Raw genomic sequence first — 23,179 nt, 5'->3', positions numbered from 1 at the left:
ATCCCTAAAACAAACTTGTGGCCAAGAGATTGAGTTCCTGGCATCCTTTTATCTTAAACAAGAGCATTGATGAAATTGTTAGAGAATTACGGAGTTTGCAGCTGGAAGTGAAAAAACTATTGTCCAACCCACTAATCGCTAATGACAAACTCCATAACAATAAAGGCTGTTTAGCATTTTAGAAGCTGAAAGTGTAAACACTTTAATATAAAACACAATTTCCAATGGACTTGTCTGATGATGGGTGAATCACAGCAATAATTTATTACTGCCCAATCTTATGCTGAATTGATTTCGATTTGAGCTTTGCAACGTACTCAAAACTTAGATTTTTGATTCTTAATAATGCTGACATTGCATATTGTACAAGCATCCCATTTAAGTCAATAGATCTGGTGAACATTAACAGTGAATGCACCCACACACGTTATAGCAGTTCACACTGTTTGCCACCTGAGACTACAGAACTACTATAGATGTATAATTTTGTGACACAAGCCAAAAGCTGTGACCTGGTTTACACCGGCCCTGCATAAGATAACACTGCTAGCTGTTTGCCTGTCTCCTGACTGTCAGACAGGTCAGTTGTAAAGGGCACTAAAGGGCGCGCTGCAGAGAGGCTCTCAGTCACTGAGCTCATGTCATCACCTGCCTGCCCATTCCGGCTCATTCGTTAGCCAGCCAGTCGCTCACTCACTCACCATCGACGGGATCACACAGGGGTCAGTGCTGCTGCCCTCCTAACAGAAAACTCTACCAAGAGCAAACTGCCCAGCTATTCCAACCGACCCAGACACAGTACAATGAACACGACAAAAACATAACATAATCACGCTTACATTTACTTAAAGAACAGAAGAGACTGCTTCCAGCAAATTAGCAAGTGTTTTAAATTCATTAATGAAGCTCTCATTCCACCACTGGCCCTCCAGTAGAATAATCCCTGCTACAGTGAGGACAACTGCCCATGTGACCATCTGAACACTGCCTCATTGAAAATGTTCCCATTTAAACTGCACATTGACTCACCCACTGTTGAACGTTGAACATTTTGCATGGGCTTACAAGCCCTACTTAAAGGGGTAAGAAACACAAAGCAGTTTTTTGAGATGTTAACAGATATGCAGCTGTTGCTTATGATTGAAGAAGACAATATGTCAATTTCTTCTTATCAGGCATGTGTAGATTGCTGCTCTTTAGGAGCTAAATCAGGTGATTTTCCTTTTACCGGGCTGAAAAGAAAAACTATAAAAATGTGAAAGGATATTACATTCTGTTGTAGCTTTGGTGTATGAGATGATGAATGCTGGTAGTTTGTAAATTTTATGCTCAATCCTTTTCATGTCATCTGAACAAGGAAACAGCCATGAACAAATACAGATAAGAATAAAATGATGAATGCCGAAATGTTCTTGAAAACATTCTTATATGCAGTTTATGATCAAATGTGATCGTACTCATGTTTTGTGAATGAGGCCCATTGAGTATGGCAATAAAAGTTGATATTATTGCCTATTTTGCCTTTTAATTGAGCCCCTGATATAATGATTCCTGTGCCTGAGGTCAAGGAGATAATTTAGTTATCAAAACGTGCTGTCTTGTTATTTAGTCTGCTAGCTAGCTAGTGATTTTCTGTTTCATTTCAAGTTGGAAGCATACTTAGCTATTTGGGTATGTATGATCATATTGGGAAAATGCCAGGCTTACATGAGTTTTACTAGCTAACGTTACAGTCAAACTTATTTCGTAGCTAGCTAGGCTACAGTTTGATGTATCTATGGAAGCTTCACTCGCCCCCAACTCACCCCCATCCCCTTGCCCCTCCCTTCTCCTCCCTCCTCTCCACCGTTGCTCCACGCCCAGATTATTGCATTTTTCAAACTACTTGGGTAGGTGGGGACTGACTAAAACTGAGAGTTTCATACTTCTTTAAGCAAAATAAAAAATGACATCCCCTCACCCATTTGGTTCCTAATTCTGCTAACACAACATTCTCAATTTCACTCTTGTAACTTGGGCATTTATTTCACTTTATTTCACTTACTACTTCCTGTTGTGACCCTGACTTCGCATCAGCACCATTCATTACCTAAACCTGTATGTATGTACTTATATAAGTTGCCCTGGATACATGCTTATGTATAAAATAGATGCATAATGGCTGTTTTAGGGGTTTGGGTGCTACGGAGCACCATGTTGTTTGCGTGTGCTTTCTGATGTGGGCACAGTCATGCGGGGCTAACGGGCAGCTAGGGCGGCACAAAGGGCATCAAGCCCAGGCCCAAAGGACCAACAGACACTTGTTATCAAATGACTGATCCTCTCTCCCCCACGGCCACCGCCAGAAGCCTGCTGCACCTCCCCCTCCACCCGGCCTGCCCGTCCAGATTACGCGCCCTCTCTCAGACTGGACAGCATAAAAAGCATTCCCATCAATGAACTGTTGAACCTTTTCCCTTTGGACGTGCGACCAGACAGGAACTCTTTGACTCTGCACTTCTGTTGAACATATTCATAGCCTACGCAGTTTTCTGGTCACTGCACTTGTTAAGCCCATTAATTCCAGGACACAGCACACATTTATGAAGGCAGAGGGGCCAGAATGTGAATTTGTTCTGTTGGTAAAACACTGAATATTTGCTATGACCACAGAGTAAACAGGAGGGCCCACTCCCTGCTCTGTGGAGAGCAACAGGTCACTCTGCGTACAACGTCCCCACTCTGCCTCAGAGAGACCAAGAAAAAAGTCAGAACATAGACCCACTCCCACATCTGTACTAATTTAAACATGGGAAACTAAAGACGGAGCAAAACCTGGGACATATTCTGGGCAGATGACTGTCCACTCTAGCCAATTATCATTAACATTACTTTTCAGATCCAAATTTTTTGGTTAACAAGCATCTAATATTCTCTTTGAACCTACTTTGCACTCAGCATGGGCCATGACTGAGGCACAATTCAGGAGCAGTCTGCCAGTAACCACCTCCCTTCTACTCTCATCGTTCTCATGTCCAGAGGAATGGCAGTGGATTTCACTGGAATGCGCAACTAGGGAAAGAGACTGCTCTTGGATAAATCTACCACATTTAAATGCCTATTTGGGGACAGTCAATACGACATGTCATGCGTTTTCATTAGTAAACACATGGCACACAGCTCAGACCAGTTCCCGTAAGACATGGCAGTCATGTCTACAAAGAGTGAGAGTATCCTGGATGACGATACACAGAGCCAAGAACACACAAGGCCATAGAAATGAACAAGCATCGCACAAAATGGCAACACCCAACAGGACAATACCCATCAACACAACACAGTAACACTACATTAATTTGACTGCTCTCCCATAGGAGCCTGAGATTTCTCTGATTTACAGTCCATTTGCAATGTCAACTGTGAGGATGAGCTACCAGTCTCCTATTCCCTGTTAAAAGGGGTCTTACCTCTTTGGCACTCGTAGATATCACAGCAGTCCCCGGGGACACCCTCAGCGGCTCTGAGCAGGACCTGCTGCTGTCTGCCAGGGCACTCTGGCTTCTGACACGTGCGGAAGTCACAGGTGCACACGGGTAGCACCGAGGGACAGCATCCAGCAGGGGGCGTGTAGCTCTTACTCAGGGCTGAATCCTCAGGGCACTCCAGCACTGGCAGGCTCGGACAAGTGATCCCTGCGCACTTCAGCTCCTCTGAAACAGACAAACAAAAAGAGACACACACTCAGGCTATCAGAGCAATGCGTCAAAGATGGAGCCACAGACTGAGGTCCAAACATTACCCCTACTGTTTGGGAAGGAAAGGAGGGAAGTGGGGGGGCCGGAGTGTAAGACTCCCAGCATGCGGTCGTGGTGGAAAAGTGGTGCTCGTGTTGCATATCCCTGAGCTCACAGCACCGTACAGTCAATAGATTCCTTTCATAAAGTGACAGCTTTACAGTGTCCCGTTAGTTTGGGTTTTTCCATCGGATGCTAAATGGATGAAAGTGGTACTGTAGACATGACAAAGATGGAAGTACTTCCTGTTGCAGTCCGTGGCCGCGTGCTGATCCCTGTCTGAGGTATATCCCCTTCAAAATCCAAACAGCACTTCAGAGCCGTGGGAGATTAATCCAAACCATGTTGAACACTTCTCTTTCAATGGGCCTATTTTAAAATCTCACTTAACATACCAAGAATTGTTTTTTTTATTCATTTGCCCAAGCCAAGATAATCGTCCTGATACCCTTCTTAGGGGTGCTAGGGGCTAGAAGTGTGCTTTGGAAGCTTTTCAGGAAAAGAAAAGTGGAGAGCCCCTCTATGCTCGTATTGTACAAGAACAGTAGCTACCTCACGAAGCTTGGATTACAGAATCCTGAACCGCTGTTAATTTTGGTTCCCCATGTCATGGTAATGTATACATAGCGCCAAAGGCGCTGGGTACTGCAGGCACACGTCTTGGCCTATAATTGGCATTCCCAGAGTAATATCACAAATACACAATTAAAAATGGTGATGGTGTATGCCTGCTTAAGTATGGGAATGAGGGAGGTGGTCTGGAAGAGCTGTTTCAAAGAGACCATAGTGAAGGCCTGATTAAGTTGCCAAAAATATAACCAGTTTGTCCTTCCACCTTCACCCATTCAGAGCTGAAATCACAAGCTATGGGAACAAATAAACACGCCATTGTCCAATATGAGAAGAAAACAAAATGTGTACCACAAAAGGTAGAGGAGCATAGATCAAAATTGTGACATGGATATGGTCAGAAAAAATGTTAAATTGCATAACAGCAAGGACTGAAGACAACTGAAGTATCCCAGAAGCTGGCCAAATAATGGACTTCCCAGATTCCAGAGGTTCCTCCCTGCAACTTGATTCGTGCAGAGGATGTATCTCATCCCTGACATTTGGGGACCTGTAAACTGAGCCTGAAGAGTTTCTTACCAGATGGAGAAATAGACTGGCAACGTGGCCAGGGGCAATGGTCTTTTTTCCCTGTGCTCTGTCCTCACACAGCGAAACTAGTGTGAGTGAAGTATTATTTTTAGCGATTAAACAGTCGGAAGTAGACGGCTGAACACACTGGTGCGAGCGGACGCTCGCGTGGCATTTTAATCCTCAGTGAAACTTTCCGTTTGAAGTCTCACTCTTCATGACCCAGAAAAGTTGAAAATTAAGGAGCAATTTATAGCATGAGAGCAATATTCGATCAAAACATCTGACAGATTAAGACAGAGGTGAAGGAGGACTTTTTGATTCTTCCTGTTGAATAAATACGCACAACCGCGAGCTGTCGGTACTGTACTGTTTACTTTGGGAAACTGTGGGCCCTGAAGGCAAGCACAAAGATTGCATTGATAATCTCTTGCTCACTGAACCTCAGTCACAGAGAGGGGAAAACTGCGTTACTGTCAGCAAAAAAAGCTGTTCAACAGCTTTTGGCTTAACTCCCTCAATTAAGTTTAACAAACATCACCTTGATGCTGATCTTTCTCCTTAAAAGTGCTTCGCAGCTCTCGTTGATGCCCCATGGAAAACCAATTTGCGTATGGAGAAGCTATTACCCAAATGGGCAAATAACTTGCTTAAATGCTTCCAAGAACGAAGATCTCTGGAGAAGTTGTGCAATGTGTGTGCTTAACATCAGTGAAGTTCCATCCCCCTCTGAGGAGTGTATTACTATTACTGAGTCTTAGATAATGTTCCAGCAACATATTTCAAAATGATTCAGTTTGGTGTGATCTAAGAAAAGTGCTTTTTATTTGCACTATCGTCAGTGAGTTACTGGATTCAACACAGTTGATTCCATTTCAATCCTGGGTGGCCAAATTAGGAACATTTACAAAAAGAAGATATTTCAAAAACACAACATGCATATAAATGAGGTAAAAAAAGATTTCAACAGATGACATACTTCACTGCTTTTGATTTGTATTTAATCTAGAGACACAAATGTGGCAATTAGCTAGTCAGTGGCCACAGGAGCAATCTCTGCATCACAATGGCTTCCATTCTCTGTCTCACACAAACCCACACAAACAAAAACACACAAAGGCCCAATTTGGCATGCTTGATCAAGTCAGTCTGCGAATGCACTGAATGTCTTCCTTGTGGATTGGTGAAATACTACAGAACGCCTAGCAACCTGAGGGTCCACAAACCATCTGCCTGAATACTCTACCAATCTCCATCAGGCCACCAGCCAGCAAGATGCAGAAGTTTGGAATCCTTCAGCCCTCACACACACTCTCTGAACAACTCATGCTGTACCCAGGCACCCACAAATACAAACACACACACGCACGCAGGAAGCGCGTGCACACATACACACAGACACACACACTTAAAACGCGCAGCTGAGACCAAAGAGAGATGCGGAAATTGGTTTATTACCACAGAATGGACTATTAGTAACAATGCATATTTCTGGCATCTCAGAAGCTCGTTCATGAAAGAAAAACACCTCTTTGTAAATGAGTACTTTTTGCAGGAGGCACAAGGACTGCAGTCTTCTGCTGGCTAAGTCCAGCTCTCGCAGGCAGAGGAGGCTGTGTTGACAGCCTGAGTTTACTCACGGAAAAAGCGCACAATGTGAGTTCTGTTCGCTGACTGACTTTGGAAGCAAGTCAGCAGAGAACAAAGCAGTCTTAGTGCAGCTGCCCTCCGTGGTTTTTTGGTAAGTCCTCAGGTTTTATATAGTTTGTACGCAAAAGGGACAACGGGTCTATTTCTCACGTAAGCTGTATAATTCTGGAGCCATGCCCACTGGTGGCTGGAGTTTAAAAACTCTGTTAACACAATGTTAATAGCAAGGCCTATAAAGCAACACAGTGCGCAGACCCCGGGTCACAGAAAGTAAATGATGAAAAAAGTAATATCAGACGTCCTAGCACGGCGGTCATCTCCGTGTGGACAGACCAGCGGAGAGCAGCAGCGGAATGGTCCCACTGCAACTGGGTTTTCTCTCTTTCTCTGCTTTGATAAAACATTCAAGGATGAAGAATGTGATATTGGTGGCAGGGCCTTCTGGCAGGGCTGTTAGTGTGCGCTTTCAGAAGAAACAGGCCCTTCCCCGCATTGTCAGATCTCCAATGAGATTAGGCCAGTGAAAGTGGCTGAAAGAGGCTGTGCCTTTATCAGGCTGAAAGGAACTAACAATGACTCGGACAAAAAAGAAAGGAAGGGTTCCTAGAGATCATTGTGTGAGCTTGGCACAATGCGCACGCTAGAGCCTTACTTTCAAGCAAGGGTGTCATTTCTGCGTATTTTGTGTTTCTTTGTACGTTTTCAGGGTACATTGAAACCTCAGTGATGAGTGCTAAAATGCACATTTTTCAAATCAGCTGCCTTGGAGACTGTCACTCCCTAGTAAATGCTTGCCATAACTTACACCTGCATCACTGACTTCTGAAATATGAGTGGTACTGAATGAATAGCAGCACGTGAAGTGAGCCTCACGCTCACAGTTTCATTTGACTCACAGTAATAAAACGTGCAGGCATTTCCCAACTTTTTGGTCAGTCTCCACTCGCACAGCATGACTCAGCTGCTTTTCCCAAATAGATCTAACAAACCCAACCCCAACAAGAGCCCTTAAGTGCACATATCGAAAACGAGCACAAAGACATTGGATTTAAAATGTAACCTGGAGTCCCTCAATTTGTGGCAAATTACAAAAAGCGGTCAAAATGCAGGCTTGGTTTTCTTGGTCAGCCAGGATAACCAAGCACTGCTGACAGAACATCTGAAGTTGACCATAATGACTAAAGTCTTTGTGTCCACAAGCTGTGTTTCATTAAAACATTAAATCACATCACACATTGAATTGGGAATCTGAGTGTGATGGGGCTTCCAAAAACAATACATAAACGCCAAAAGAGTATGCCTGCCAGCCACTGACGGACCGAGGATGTGCCAAACCAGGGAGGCACCGACAGGCCTCAGTGGCCCAGAACTAATGAAGCTTTTCAGATGAGGGTATTTTGGGAAGGCCAGATCCACGTCGGTACAGCAAGTTTGCTGACTCACGGCAGACAGTGACCTAGAACAGCCCCATGTTTAGCCGTTTCATTCCCCGAGAATGGAGGACAGTGATGGCCTGCCTGTCTGTTCCTCCAGTCCTTTAGAAGAATTATAAATCCTATGGGACACTCACCGCCCAGATCCACCCACTTTCGGGTACTGTAGTTGGAAACAGCTTCCCAAATCAAGAGGTTCACATGAACATAATGCCAAATGTGGCCATTATCACTGCTTTTCATCGTTTGGGAATAAACAAGCTAAACTGTGCCTTCCTATAAATGTCAAATTATATAAACCTCATTCAGGCCGAGAATAACTATCAGCTGCAAAAAGCATCTCTCACACTCCAAAACATAATACAGAGCACATAAGTAGAAAGTAAAAAGTCATTGGTTGGCGCTATTTCTGTGGTCATCAGGCCCATGTTGTATAAAATACGCATTCAGGATCAGGTCACCAGATCCATGGTGGATAATTGTGCCTTGGTGACCCAATCACCAGAACTGTAACACACTGGAGGTGTCCACAGTAGTACTTTTACATTTCTGGTCTCATACGTCATGTACTTGGCTCACAACACAAAATAAACCTAGATTTCTCATGACCAGATTCGCAGAATTAACATTTGGTATTCATAGTGGACTTTAAAGTGAAGAATGCTTATTTCCCATTCTACACCCTACAGTATACACTACGTTGTACATCGCATATTTCAAAAGCCCAGTTACTCATATACAGTACGCATAGCACATTGCACACTTATCTCTACACAACTATACACCTTTAAGCATAATAAACTTAAAAATTCACCAACATTCAAGGAATTTTGCATAATAATCAGGTCAATTTTTTCAAGGATATTGTGTTATTTGACCCCTTTCCATGACTTTATCAAGGCTTTCCATGATGATGATGTTTGAGAACATATTTTTCAATGACTCTATGCAGAAAAATGCCTGGTGTAGTGGGGTAGTCCAAATGAGATGTCTGAATATCTATCGAGTATGCAAATGGCTTGCATTTTTATTTGTTGTTTGTTATTGTTATTGTACCACATCGCATGTTTTGAATAATCACAAGGAACCATAGATTGTATTGATTCCTTTTATGATTTATTGGAATATTGTGACTTCATAATAGTAACTGAACCCAAAATTCCTATTTTGTTTCGCAAAACACAGGAAAAAAATTTCAGAAACAACTTTATACAGCTTTATAAATACACTGAAAAGGAATATGGTTTACACATTAGGGTACCAAAGTGAGTGGAATTATTACACTATTATAGTGACTTTAAGTAAGGGCAGATATTCAACAGGCACTGCAATCCATGCTCCTGAAGCCAACCTCAGTTTCCCACTGTCCTCAAAACTGAAGGACCAAGGGTGCCCTTGGCTCAATTAGAGATATGAATAAGATCACAATATTGAGAATCACTTAGCAGGAGCCAAACGAAGGTAGCCCACGCCACTGGCATTAATCAAATCCATAAAATAAAGGAGTATTATATAACTGAGCACAGACGCTCTGCCTCCAGCTATTTCCGGAATTTGACACAAATGATTTGTCAAAGTCCCTTCCCAGCATGCAACTTGTTTCTCAGTTGCTGCCTCCACAGCTCCTCGCTGCTTTCTAACACTTCCTGCAGAGAGCTGAAGTCAAGGTCACCTGCATCTGAAATATAATTCAGTGTGCACTTTCCCACACTGAATGGTCTTTGGGTAAAGCTGAGGATCACCTTCAATTCAGCAGACATAAATATCTCTCTTTCAAAATGTGTAAGCTTCTTAAACAAGAAAGAAAAAAAAACCTCACAGGATTATTTACTGCGAATTGACGCAATTTAGTCAGACTGACAAATAAGACCTAGTTCAAAGCACCACCGTGAGCGTCTGTGTTAAAGCAGACGGCTTAAAGCTCCCGTGGTCCACAAGGACTCGTTTCATTTTCTGCCTGGAATGAAGAAACACTCCAGCGCCGGTAGAGCTGAAAACAGGAAACCGGCGGCGCGCTAGCAACTATTACAGGCACAGGACGTGTTTGCGGAGAGCTAATTCCTTGTTTGTTTTCTCCACAGGATTCGGATAAAGTTCGGGGCGGACGTCGGAGAGGCCCTCGCCGCCACTTGGACGGGCGATCACACGCTGCGGCGCGGGGCGCCTCCCCACCTGCCGCGCTCCGACGCTCCCGGTGAACCTAAACCGAAGTGATCCAGGATGCCCCCTTCCCCTGCACGCCGATAACGAACAGTCAGCTTCGGCTCTGAAGAGACAGCCAGGCAAACAAGTTAATCGCCACCAGATGTGTGTGCTTAACAGGCCTCGGTATTGACAGTGGTTTGGGAGGGAGGGTAAAAACCAAAGAGACATTTTGTTTACTGTTTTTCAAGTGGTGTGAGCACTTGGTGCCATCCTCTTCGCACAGCAGCTGGAAAGCGAGGGGTTGTGACACCAAATGTGGAGTAAACACACACTTTTCAGTGCGGAGCAAACATACACTTTTCAGTGTGACACTTCAGTGTAATGACATATGATCTGCACTGTTTTCTATTGACTAGGGGGGAAATATAATGGTGGTACAGTGCTGAGCAGCAGCAGCAACTGTCATATTCTGTTTCACAGTTCACACCTAGCCCCTGGTGTGCTACTGACTGCATTATATGTATATAGGAAATGGCAATATGTACACAATAGGTTCTTATAAAGATGGTCATTTATATCAACAAGAGGGTGATTATTAAATTTACATGGCCCTTGAATAATGTGTTTATAAATAGGCAGACATTTCATGTCCTCTGAGATTTTTAAAGCCTTATTTCTGAATGAATGGTTTCTTTCAATCTCTTGAATTAGACTTATGTGTCTACAGCAGGTGTTCTGCAAAGGGTGAAATAAAATCCTCTTCTCAACCCAAGTTATACATCAGAAGTGCCAGTCAAATGAAAGTAAGAAGTGTGGGCCAGACAGGCCACCATCTACCTCACTGAGAAAGCTCCCTTTCAAGGGGCTCCTTCATTCCCAACACCTTTCCATATTCCCATTCATTCAGAACTCGCCTGCTGTAAACCATGAAAAGAGTTTGCTGTTAAAAAATCCAGCATGATGCCATGAAGTTTCCTCTCTCTGAATGTGTGCAGCACCGCACGGCTTCAGCTTGACTCCAATTACACTTTCTTTTCTTCTCAGGCTTCTGTAGTTTTTATTTCTTTCTTCTGATGTATTTTTCCCCCATATCTGATTATACATACCAGTGTTATATTCAGCTAATTTATGTTATAATCTCTATCTCTCTCTCTCTCTCTCTCTCTGTTTCTCTCTCCTCTCTCTCTCTCTGTTTCTCTCTCTCTCTCTCGCTCTCTCTCTACACAGAGTTGGGCCACAGTGTACGGAGCTCTACCGCACACACTACATTAATTAATCATCCATGTTTATATAAAAAATAAGGCTTTTTTAAATTAAAAAATCCTGCTGCATGGCACGTCACAGTGAAAAAGCCACAAACGTGCTTTTGGCTTGAAAAAAAAATGTCCTTCTAGAAAGAACAATGCACTACAGAGTAATCAGCGCTGTCCCTGCCTTCCCCCCTGGCCCAGCGGCTTGCCAAATCTACAGATGCCCTCACTGGGCCACTGCTTCCACTCTCAGAATGTTTTTTTGTCTGATTTCAGTTTAACTGCATTCAGCAGGAAAACATGAAATGCAAATAAGGAAGCATAAGGGATATAAGGACAGACCCAGGGAAGGCTCCAGCACCAGCTACCATCTCTCCTCTGAGTTATGACAAGCGGCTGAGTAGAGCTTAGCAGTCCTGCCTACCTAAGAAGGGTGGATGTGCTGTATTGTAAATAGGCCATGAAGTCCTCAAACTAACTGTCCAAAAACTCTCTCAGAGGAAGAAAATCCACCCAGGTTAGCCCCAATCTAAATGAACTACACTGGAAACACTTATAACTCAACAAACAAAGTAGAAAACAACTATATTCCACACAGAGGGCTGCATGCAATGTTATATTTTATGAGTATAGTAGTGTTACTGTGTGCAACAATGTAAATTGCAGAATGGAGAATGGGCCTGACTGTAGGCTTACCCGCAGCAGCCTGGCACTGGCTGCGGTTGATGTAGGTGAAGTGATGGCTGCAGCTCTGGGACTCGCACACGCAGCCCTCCGCGGTCAGATTGCACCCAGAGAACATGCAGGCTGGGTTGGCGGGGCCCACAAACTTGTGCCTCTCCCTGTGCTCCCTGTTGTGGCGCCCATTCTCTGTGAGGAACAGAGAAAGACCGTGACCGTTTGTGTGCCGCAATGGTGTGGGTTGCTTCAGAGAGAGGCAGCTTCCCCACCAAAAGCCGGTGTCCATCATTCAGCCCTGAACAGTGGTGCTTCTTCTCACCAAAGGCCTTCCCATGATGCTCCTCCACCGATGTGACAATGCTATCACATACCTGCCACTTGACTGCACTAGTGGGAGAAAGTGTGGCTGATGGTAGGCAATAGAGCACTAACAAAACTTACTTTCAATTTCCCGAGTCACTGATTTGGTCGCCTTTGGTGAACAAATACTTAGACAAGTCCAGTGATAAAGACGGGGCCTCACCTGTCCTGGTGGCTCTGCTGCAGGCCTCCATGTTGGGGTAGGTGAAGGTGCTGATGCAGGCGCGCCGCGTGTCGCAGAAGCACTGCCCACCCGCCCTGTTGCATCCGCTCAGAAGGGGGCAGCGTTCATCCTCCACTCCTGCTTCTGGACTGTCCGGGAAAACTGCAGCAAGGGAGAGGTGACACACAGGGTAGAACAACACCATCAATGCCAGCCAAGCCAGGGGAGCAACATCAATCCCAGGGCCCCCGTCAAGCGAGACGGCCGCCGCTAATCTTCCACCCGGCTTTGTCTCTGCCGATCCGTCTGTTTATTTGCTTTGGTTCCACAGCGCCGGGGGGGGGGCCTCTCGGCGTCCCTGCCGCCGGTGGTAGCGATTACTCCGCTATGCGCCGCTGCCTCTGTGTCACCCCTGAAAACTCCCGCTTCTCAAAGGGCTCCTTTGGGGGGATGTGCGCGAAACAAATGGGCAGCATTAATGGCAAACAAAGAGTTCGGGTCAGCTGCTTCTGGCGCGCCGTGCGCTGAATAGCCGATCGGCCCCCCTTGGGATTATGAGACTGCGATCGGCGGCAGAATGCAGGGCCCCGTCGGGTGACCATGTGGCGGGGCCCCGTCTCCGTGCATGCGTGTGAATAAACAGGGCCGGCAAGAGTGCATCGGTTCCCCTCCTAAGAGGTAAGGAGGTGATTGCAGGCAGCTTATCAAAATAGACCAGGAGGCCAGGGCACTTTCTAACTCAAACCATGAGGGGCACAAGATAACATCCTCTGTTTCACATAGGAGGAGTAGACAATGACATCATGAACAATGCATGTATTTGTGTAAGAAGAACAAAAGTGCTCCTCATGCTGCCTGCATTGATCTGTTGTTTTAATTCCCATTTAAATGGTAAATGGACTGCATTTATATAGCGCTTTTATCCAAAGCGCTTTACAATTGATGCCTCTCATTCACCCATACACTCACACACCAACGGTGAAAGGCTGCCATGCAAGGTACCAATCAGCTTGTTGGGAGCAATTAGGGGTTAGGTGTCTTGCTCAGGGACACTTCGACACGCCCAGGGCGGGGGATCGAATTGGCAACCCTCCAACTGCCAGACAAACGCTCTTACCTCCTGAGCTATGTCGCCCCCAGTGATATTTATTTACACCAGTGATACTTCCTCTGTGTTAATCTGTTCACCTACACAAGGAACTGTCTTACTCAAACGTGGAATAAAACCGAAGCTACTGAACATCTCCCCGGTGTCTCCTGCCATCCTTCAGAGCCTGTGAGCTAGATGACACTCCTTTGAAAAAGGCAACTGGCACAGCAATAAAGAGATTTATTCAACACACAGAACTGTTAGAGTTAGGTGCTGACTGTGCCGCTCATGCAGCAAAGCTCTCACCGAGGTGTAAATTGTGATACTTGGCTTGGCATGAAGAGAATCCAACAGAATCTCAGCCTCAGAGCACCTTTCACTTCAGGCCACGAGGAAGAAAAAAGCCCTGGGTAGCAGAGTAATCACATTTGTGAGCCACTTTTCCAGTGGTAGCTAAGAGCAAATGCAGGCCATTTTGTGTGTGAGTGTGTGTGTGTGTGTGTGTGTGTAGGGGGGGAGGGGGGTATTAACTTGTTTGGCCGTGTAATTCCATTTTATGAAAACCTCTTGCTATCATATAGCATGGCAGTTCTGCACAGGCTGCAAACCTCCTATGTTGACTGGCAGCACACAGCCAGGCTTTTCAAGTACAAGTCTCATGCTCCACCAAACTCTCCCTCGCTTATTTCCTGTCACCTTAATATGATCTGTGCCTCCACATTTTTTCCATTTTGAAAATCCTGCTTTGAATGTACTATTATGTGGTGCTTAGAAGTGGGCGTCTGTAGGGCATTGGAGTGGTAAATATGGCCCAGCGGTCAGGGATAGGTGCCAAAAATGAGGGGGTCTTGAGGTCAGGCTTGTAATGGGTTGATTATTAGATTAACCAATCAGAAGGGAAATACAATCGGGAGGCGAGCCTGTGGTTCTGATGGCTGGCATTTGCACTGCGGGGTCCCTTTAGTCCCCTCTTAGTCACGGAGACTGTTTGTCTTGGCATCCAGAGTGGCGATGAGGCAGCTGACCTCTGGGGCCCCTTGCTGATAGCGAGCTAAAAAGGAAGTCTTTGAAACATGAGTTAGATAATGAATGTGCAGGGGGCAAGGGGTCGCAAGGGGAGAGGGTGGCAGAGGCATTGTCCTCTCGTAGCAGTTCTGGACAAACATCACCTTTGGCTAGTTTCTGAGTGGACTGGTGGAGGTGGATGCTTTGAAGTGGAAGACGGGATATGCTGAATGCAGCGAGAAGCATTTTTTTTACTATGCTTCCCTAAAAGCAAAAACAGATGCCCATGTGAATACGGTAACGTTGCAGCTGATAGAACTGAGGGGATCAGCACCGTACTAGAGCATATCCTCTGAGATACTGTATGAGCTGCTACCCACCTGCCCCTGAAAACCACACAGGGAGTTCCATATCGAGCCCACCCTGAACGCAAGAACCAAGCCTCAAAAATGGGGAACAGAAACGGAAAAACATTCATACCATGCCATTGATTGTGACCATAATCACTTTAAGGTGCTACTTCAAGCTTTCATAGGAAATCCCAGATCATGTAGCATCTTTCTCCCTTTTCAAATCATGCCAAGGTTGATTTACCCCTAAAATGGCCTTACAGGAGAGCTTGTGCAATGGGCGCCTGCAGCGACAGAACTGGAGCCCTGGCACAATCATCTTAAGAGCCTATTAAATTTTAAGCAAATTTAATGCTCCTAATTTGGGGAGGGGTAGTGAATGAGAGATGGGATTAGCATTCCTCTGCTGACTTTGTAAATAAAGCTCAATCAGAGCACTGCCCCCGGGGATGAACTGGAGCCAGTGTTGTGGGGTATAAGGGACCCCACATGATGACGAAGGGAGGGCAGAGTAATTTAGAGCCAGCTCTTCGGGGGACTGCTTTCTCTCACCTTCATTAACTTCAGTCCCATGCAATTGACATGTTTAGAACTGGAGAAAACGCAGGTGAGGGCTGGCGTGTGAAAGGATAAAACCCAACATCACATACTAGAAGGCAAAGTCCGCTATGCTTCTGGGTGGGTTTTGACAACATACAACAAAAGTAATTATCCTACAAACTTCTGCACAACTTCAAATATGAAAATACAGATCTGAAAACACAACTGGTCCAAAACTATTCTACGTCAGCTTGCATGCTTGCTGTTCATGTGTCATTACACTGGTGGGACGGATGAGGACTGCAGAATGGTTTGTTCTTAGTAGGGTCACTGTTGTAAATTCTACAGCAGCACTATCTAACCATAAAAACCTGACCCACTGGCCGTCTTTTGCAACGCTGTGGATTATACTATGCAGGGGGCCAGACAGAAAAGGATATTGTGCAACCCATCATAGCAAAGCACTATTCCACATACACAGCCAATTTGTTACCATAGCTAATTCAGACCATGTTATGGAAATATGTCTTGGACTATGGCAAATGTGCCAGCCAAAGTTAATGCATCATTATTCTTAAAACCCATTTATAAATGGAAGGTTTTTTTTGTTTGTTTGTTTTTTGTTTTTTTGCTAAGCCAAATTCACTGGGAGTATAGAAGCAAGTCCTGCTTTGGCACTGCAAGCTTAACACCAGTAATGCAGACTTGGGGCATGTTGCCAGTGCCCTTGTCACCCTTACCAACTGAAAAGAGCAGAGGGGACTAAGAGGGCTGGAAAAAAATCCTCACTGACAACTTGTTCTCCTTTGACAGTGAAGAGCTACTCTATCTTGGAAATCTCTGACTAGCCTATTGCCTATGTAAAACCAGGGGGTTTGATTTAATCACGAAGTGGGCGGCTGGCACTCCGGGGTGTGCACAAGCCAAATTACTCAATACCACTTCATGGAATAAAACGTGCATTTCCTCTCCTATTCCCATGGTTTCTCGTGCGCACTTCTGAGCCTGCTCTGCGAAGTTTCAGCAGAAGGCTAGTCCTGCCTGTCGCGGATAGCCTACGGTATTCAATAACGTACTAATCCGTATTAAGTTTTAAAGAAGGAAAGATGAATCACCTACTGTAACCTAAAACAAGGCAAAACATTACATTCAAAATTCATATTTGTAGTACTCATTCATCACAGAACAAGGGTATATCCTATCACGTACAACAATAAGGCACCAACCTTTACAAATTCCCATTTCAGGCAGCGCTACAGTTGTCGTACTGTTGACAGCAGCGCAGGTCAGCCCCAAGCCACAGTAGCCTAAAGTCCAGTCTGGTCCGCCACAGGGTTCCCATTCCAGCCGACTACAGTGATCGCAGCATCCGCATGGGTCTTTTGCCAGGGTTCGGCCGTAGTCGCAGGTATGCGGGGGCTTCTGGAGGCACGTCCGGAGATCACATGGCGTACACTCGTAAGCCACTACCGCACGCACTAACATTGAAAAATTCAAGACCGCGACCAAATACTTGGTGTACATACTCAGTCAGTCAGGTTTTCAGGTCTGAAATGTTTATTTGGCTTGTTTTAAACGAAATCTACTTATCTCCCTCCAGGCAAGTCCCGAAAATGATTCTTGATTAGCAAGATGTTACTCCAAAGTTGCACAGGTCTGTAAAATAACTGTATCTTTCGATGCTTGAAGCAATGTCCCTTTGCAGAGTTGGTATCACATGAGGGAATCCTCTATTCTAAATTTCAGACGTTAATTTTCTTTAGAAGCCTCTATTCACTGCGCACTAGTAACCAAGCGAAAAGGACAAACGTTTTCTGTAATGTTGCAAAGTGAACGGCCCCTTTGCGATACTCAGAACAACCTGAATACTAAAGTAAGCCAGTTTTGCGGGACATCGGCAGTTCACGGGCTGTCTAGCGTTGATGAGATTGAGTAGCTGTAACGACTCTCTCCAAAGGCACGGGGATGCAATCTGAAACCTAAACTGACATTACTGTGATGGAGAAATTAGCGGCGCCCCTTCCCTCTGAGTGACATGGGCGCTGTCCACTCACAAGTAGAAAATAGAGAGAGTTTTCCAGTTTCAGTTTCTTACAAAAAAAAAAAAAGACAAACTTTTTCAGATGAAGAAACAGTTCAGGAAAATCAGTAGATGTGACTCCCTAACCACGCATTCAAACTTATATTCATATTTATTAGTCTAATTAACCCTAAATTATTAATGTGGTATATTATCTATCCATGAAATTAGATTGCTCAATAAAATATTTTTTAAAAAGATGTTCAGATATATTAAATAAGGAATGAATACGAAATACGAATGAAATACGAATACGAAAGAATGAATAAATAAAGAAATAAAATATTTGCTTCTCAGTTGATTATTAACATTTAAATGTGTCCATATAAAACTTAAGACTGAAATGGGCATTTTAGTTTTAAACTCAATCAATAATTTGAACTTTCTTATTTGAAGATTTAATTACCAACAAATAATTTAATATTGCATAATTTCTTTATGCTCTCATTTATGATAACACGTGTTTAGCATATTCCAAGTTATTCTGTGGGGTGTGTGCAGGTGTTTACATTTCAACATAAGATGGGTTCTATTCTCAGAAGCCCAGAAGGAGCAATACCCGTATAGGGATAGTTCTTTTTCTGGGTTTTTTAGATATTATTTCAGGTTTAGTGAATGTTTTTGGCATTGATGGTTTTATGTGTGATACCTTCACAAAGGTTCCGAGGACCTGCCCGCTTTACAATGGCTGGTGTGAGGCAGTCAGGGGTTTGTGGTCCAGAGCAAGAAAATACACTTCAGGTAACTCCAAAGCAGCTTGTGCAATGACAGTATGCTTCAGGAGGCTGTATATGTTAAATGTATAGCATTGATTCACTTCACAATTATAAACACACATATTCATCCATGTGGTTTGAGCTTTTGTTGACCATGGTTCCAACCAAAAAAAGAATAATTGGATAATATACACTCCAAGATCTGGAAGCATAAGGTTGCTATATGAGCTGCTTTAGAGTTAACTGAAGTGAAGTATTTTATTGCTTTAGACCACAAGCCTCTGAATATCCTATACCTGCCACTGTAAAGCTGAAAGGTCCTCATAAACTTCTCTAAATGTCTAAAAGATTATTCATCATACACATCTGGGGTAGTCAAAAACATACACTAAAACAGATATAAAATATAAAGAAAGTCTGGAAAATGGAAAAACCATCCACAGGATGAAAACAATGAAACAGCTTTCATGACAATTCAGCGAGCATGATCTCAAAGAACATTCTTGGAGTTCTGAAGCAAGCCAGATGGTGCGCAATAAAAAGTAACACGAATGGTGAGGGCCAATGTCCAGTGATCTTCACTGAGCCCTCCACCCACCCTCAGTGGACATTTTACATAAACCCAGAAATGTAGATCTGAGGCTTGTCGGATCTTGTCTGGCCATCAAGGAGATTCCAGAAGCGCAGAGTGAATTTGCCAGTAATTGAACCTTCATTTACAGTGCCGTTTGCACTGGCATTACATTGGAGGTGGCGAGTTTAGGTGTTAACTCTTGCTTGAGCTGGGGATACAGAGGAGATTTAGATGGGGATCATAAAATTGTGATGAGCGCTCCATACAGCACCATGTGTCATGTCACAGAGGAATGCGGCAGACCAGGTTTACTCAGACCACAAGTCATCCACGTGGTCACAAGAAGTCGCAAAAAATGGAGCACCTGTTTCAGCGCTATTATTCCATGTGGAGGGATCTGGTCTCACCCACCAGCCTCAATGGCAGAGGCCTTTCCTGGCAAGTCGCATGGCACTTAAGCTCAAGTGTCCCATCTGCAGGTACATCTTAACCGACCCTCTCATTTCCTGCTGCTGCATTTTTCTGCCAGGGCTGCATCGCAGAGCAATGGCCTACCCGGATGAGCCTGGCCCTGCATGGAGGCATCCCTCTCAGACGCCCTGACTCCTCAGAGAGGAGACTGTGAGCTTGCTGATTACCAGGTGTCCACGATGTACGCAGATTACCTGGTCACCCTGACCGCGTAGAGGGAGTTCCCTTTGTGTGCTTTGGCCGGCACGCAAAGCTTAGCTAGATTTCTCCAATGCCAAAGTGTTAAAATAGTAAGTGCCTAGCTCCGCGGTTTGCCACACGATATGCTTCGGTTTCAGCGGTCTCAGGTTAATTTTATTTTTTTCACTGATTTTGTTTAAATTAGCAACGTAAATATTAGGTCTGGTAAAACAATGGTTTGCATTTGTATTTGTAGTTAGAATGAGGGAAAGGTTTTTAAATCATCTGTTTTAAGGTAATGTCATTTAAGAACACATTTGAGTCCATCTTGCTTGTTTCTTTGAAGAGAAAGTGATAAAAGACTTCAGCTTCATTGCTTGTCATTTTTCTCACAGTCTTACACTGATAATATTTTTATTATCCATACGTATTTGGCAAAACAGTTTAACAACATACTTTGCATGCATTTCCTGTTTTTTTGCTTTTGCTAAAGGCAAATATGAGCATTCACTGGAGTACATGGAGGTGGTTGGAAGGTAAACAAGAGGAGTGATGCTGTGTTCCAACAACAAATTCACTTGTCATTCTTTCCAGTGCATTCTTTCCAGTGCAAACACATTGTTAATGACTGAATCATTTGCTTCTATTTGGAAGCTGCAGCTGTTTCAGTTATGTCAGGTTCATTTTATCCTTTCCATTGACTAATAGAGCCAGTCCATTTGTTCAGCCTTCATTGATTCCAAGATTCTGTCATACCCTGTTAATCAGCTCTTCACGAGCATATCTCGAGTGTCTGAACCGTTTGCTCAGAATTTGGGAATATTGACTTGTGTGTGTGGGTGGGTGGGTGTAAAAGGTTAATCTGTTCTGGTGCATGTTTACAGATTTGCACAGATGTGTCACGGGCTCAGCTGCAGCACGTGCTAGGAGGTGGAGGGGTGTGGTCCGAGGGGCGAGGAGGAGAAGGTCGTGGATCTCCTGTAGGTAAAGGTGGAGCAGTGGCTGTGGAAGATCATTGACAGGCATGTCTGTTGCAGATATTGGCTACATGTCAAGTCACAACCCCAATCCAACGGAGAGATAAAGTTTTAGCATTAGCATTTCGTTTAGTGCAACTGTGTCTTTCATGGCACTGTGTTACAGAGAGACGAGTACGCCATTACAAGCTGTGCAGTACTGTGATGTATTTTGATGTTGATTTGGGTGGTGATATTCCTATGAGCTGTCAATCCCCTTCTCTGTCAATAAAACAAATGTTATGTGTGTTGTTTCTCATTTGTGAAGCAGTATGAACTGCGTTGCATTTCGGAATAAGAAAAGAATAAGAATTTAAATGTATATAAATACGAATAAATAATGAATATGTGTGCGTGTCTGTTATCTTGTAGATTTAAATGGTGCTCTGCTGTGTAATTCTCCCTTACTAAATTTTCAGTTTAGTCAGTCATTTGTTTTCAGTTCATTCCTGGCTACAGGCATTGTGTTTGACCACCGACACAGCACCCTTCTTTCTAGCACTACCTAGGGATCTAATGAATGTCACTCTCCATGACACCTGGTTACCCGGAAATGGCTTGTCCCGCATCCCCACAACAGCTGCTGCAGTTTGCTGGGGCCGGTGGCTTCATGCCCGGCAGCCACGCCTGGGAAGTGGAGGTTGGGGGCAGATCCAATGGGGACCTGGGGGTGGCCAGTAGAAAATTTGCCAACAGGAAAGGCAAGGTCATCCCATCCCCAGAAAAATGCCTGTGCCTACCTCTTCAGCAATATGGACTATTGGCCTTAGACATCTGCTGCGGATTTGACTCTCAAATTTAATACGAGGAGAATCTGTGTACAGCCTGAATGCAAGGCTACCAGTCAAGGCGGACATTTTGTCCCAAAATTACTTATCTTATGTAGATCCAAAGGAGATGATTCATGTACAGAACACAGCTCCTACTCCATTTGCAACATCTGCAGTGTAAGGCAGGTTCCAACACAAACACAGGTGCAACAAGGAAACCAGTACACAGAACGCATAATTATCTTAAGAAAATTGTTCTGTCTCTGTCCAAATCACTCTAAGTTTTATAACTCAGACAAACTATCTTTCACCCAAAGTTCTCCACTGCCAGCTACACTTCTTTTGTTCAAATTCAGAGTCAAAGCAGGGCCAGCTGGACCCTCTTAAAGGCAGCTCATCTGTCCTTATCATTAAAAGGGTTTTCTTTGGCCGGGCTGAATGATACCATGAGTTTAGGGAAATTAAGTTCCTTTTCTCTCCATGCAGTTTGGGACTCTAATCAGACTTGGCACGAAAGGCACACACTACAAAACCAAAGGAAGCCTTGTAGAGAACTACCATATTGATTGGGCAAAGAATGTCCTGATTAGTGATAATTAGGCTCTCTGTTGTTTATTGGCATGGGGGATGGCAGAATCCAAATAAAAACAACAGTTATTCCATCCATTATGACACTGGTCTCAGTTTCCATTGATGTGTCCTTTGCCGCTCGTGTTTCTGCCGAAAAAGAATGTGTATAATGAACAGCTCTTCAAAGGGTACAATAAATTTCCTTTAGTGCACTTAAACAGGGACCTGCAGAAGCACGATGCAGTTCACCAATGGTTAAAGAAGGTACTGCTGGGCAGGAGTGAGTGCGCTGGGTGTGGCACAAGCGAGTGAGGGTGGGGCCTTGCACATTTCCTCCTGCTGAATGACCACAGTGTGCAATGAGGCCCATCGGGACTGACGGAAAAGAAGAGTGCTAGAAATCCGGTCTCCGGTCTCCAAACTGCGCTCCCAGGTCCACCATTGGCTGCTCCAGAAATTGTGAGCATGTGGCATGAACACAATTTCTAACACAGGTCCTGTATCCTTAAACCTCCTTGCACTGTGGTTGTACCTCTCACCTCATTTAGGGGTACCACTCTGCTGCAAAGGACTGTGGGAGCAGACCTAAAGGAGAAGAATATGGCCAACAAGATGCTACCAGTGTGCAGATCTCAGCATGACCTGCTGAACCTCTTATACCAAAGCTTCTGCCAGTGCCTGAATGAATGCAAGACAAGTGGTGAACATGTGGTAAACCAGATTAAACCCACAGAGAAGGTGTTCTTGGCTTTTAAAGGAAGACATGGGCATTAGTGCTCCTGTCTCGCACTGCTGCTTATCACCGAACAGATGATTTCGAGATTGTTTTCAAGGCAACAATGGCAATGGCAATATACTGCGACTGTTGTATTTTTCAATTTGAATCCACGAGTCTAATGAAAAACAGCACAAGCATCTTGTAGCTGGTTCTGTGCTAAATAAAACTTGATAAATTGTGCTTGATAAATTGCCCGTATTAAAAATAGTGAACATTAGGACATCTTTCTCATGCCCTCAATGCCTTGGTCGAAAGGAAAAACACATGTGACTCTGAAAAACTGCTAGAAGAATGGAAACAACCTTTCTAATAGTTTTAATAGTATTGTCCTCATAAAGACAACAAAATGCAACACAGCGTTTGAAACTTTGGAGGTAAGTATGAATAAAAGCATTATTACTGTGCATGTTGGGCCAAAGTGAATTATAATGTTTAAAAACACAG

The 23,179-nt window shown here is 44.2% G+C and overlaps 1 protein-coding gene across 1 annotated transcript in view; it reads right to left on the bottom strand.

Annotated features, from left to right (window-relative positions):
• Nucleotides 1-17,564, bottom strand: part of LOC135250299 (cysteine-rich motor neuron 1 protein-like) — a 36,554-nt gene extending 18,990 nt beyond the window's left edge. The window contains exons 1-4 of the mRNA XM_064326462.1: nucleotides 16,807-17,564; nucleotides 12,596-12,757; nucleotides 12,088-12,261; nucleotides 3,447-3,689 (exon numbers count right to left, since the gene is read on the bottom strand). Coding sequence (XP_064182532.1) covers nucleotides 3,447-3,689; nucleotides 12,088-12,261; nucleotides 12,596-12,757; nucleotides 16,807-17,104 — 877 coding nt within the window. The 5' untranslated portion in view covers nucleotides 17,105-17,564. The remainder of the gene's footprint in view (nucleotides 1-3,446; nucleotides 3,690-12,087; nucleotides 12,262-12,595; nucleotides 12,758-16,806) is intronic.
• Nucleotides 17,565-23,179: the final 5,615 nt, after the last annotated feature.

The sequence above is a fragment of the Anguilla rostrata genome, chromosome 1 (genome assembly GCF_018555375.3).
Source record: "Anguilla rostrata isolate EN2019 chromosome 1, ASM1855537v3, whole genome shotgun sequence".
NCBI classification, from domain to species: Eukaryota; Metazoa; Chordata; class Actinopteri; order Anguilliformes; family Anguillidae; genus Anguilla; species Anguilla rostrata.
The sequence above is the reverse complement of the archived record's forward strand: the minus strand, read 5'-3'. Positions and strand labels throughout refer to the sequence as shown.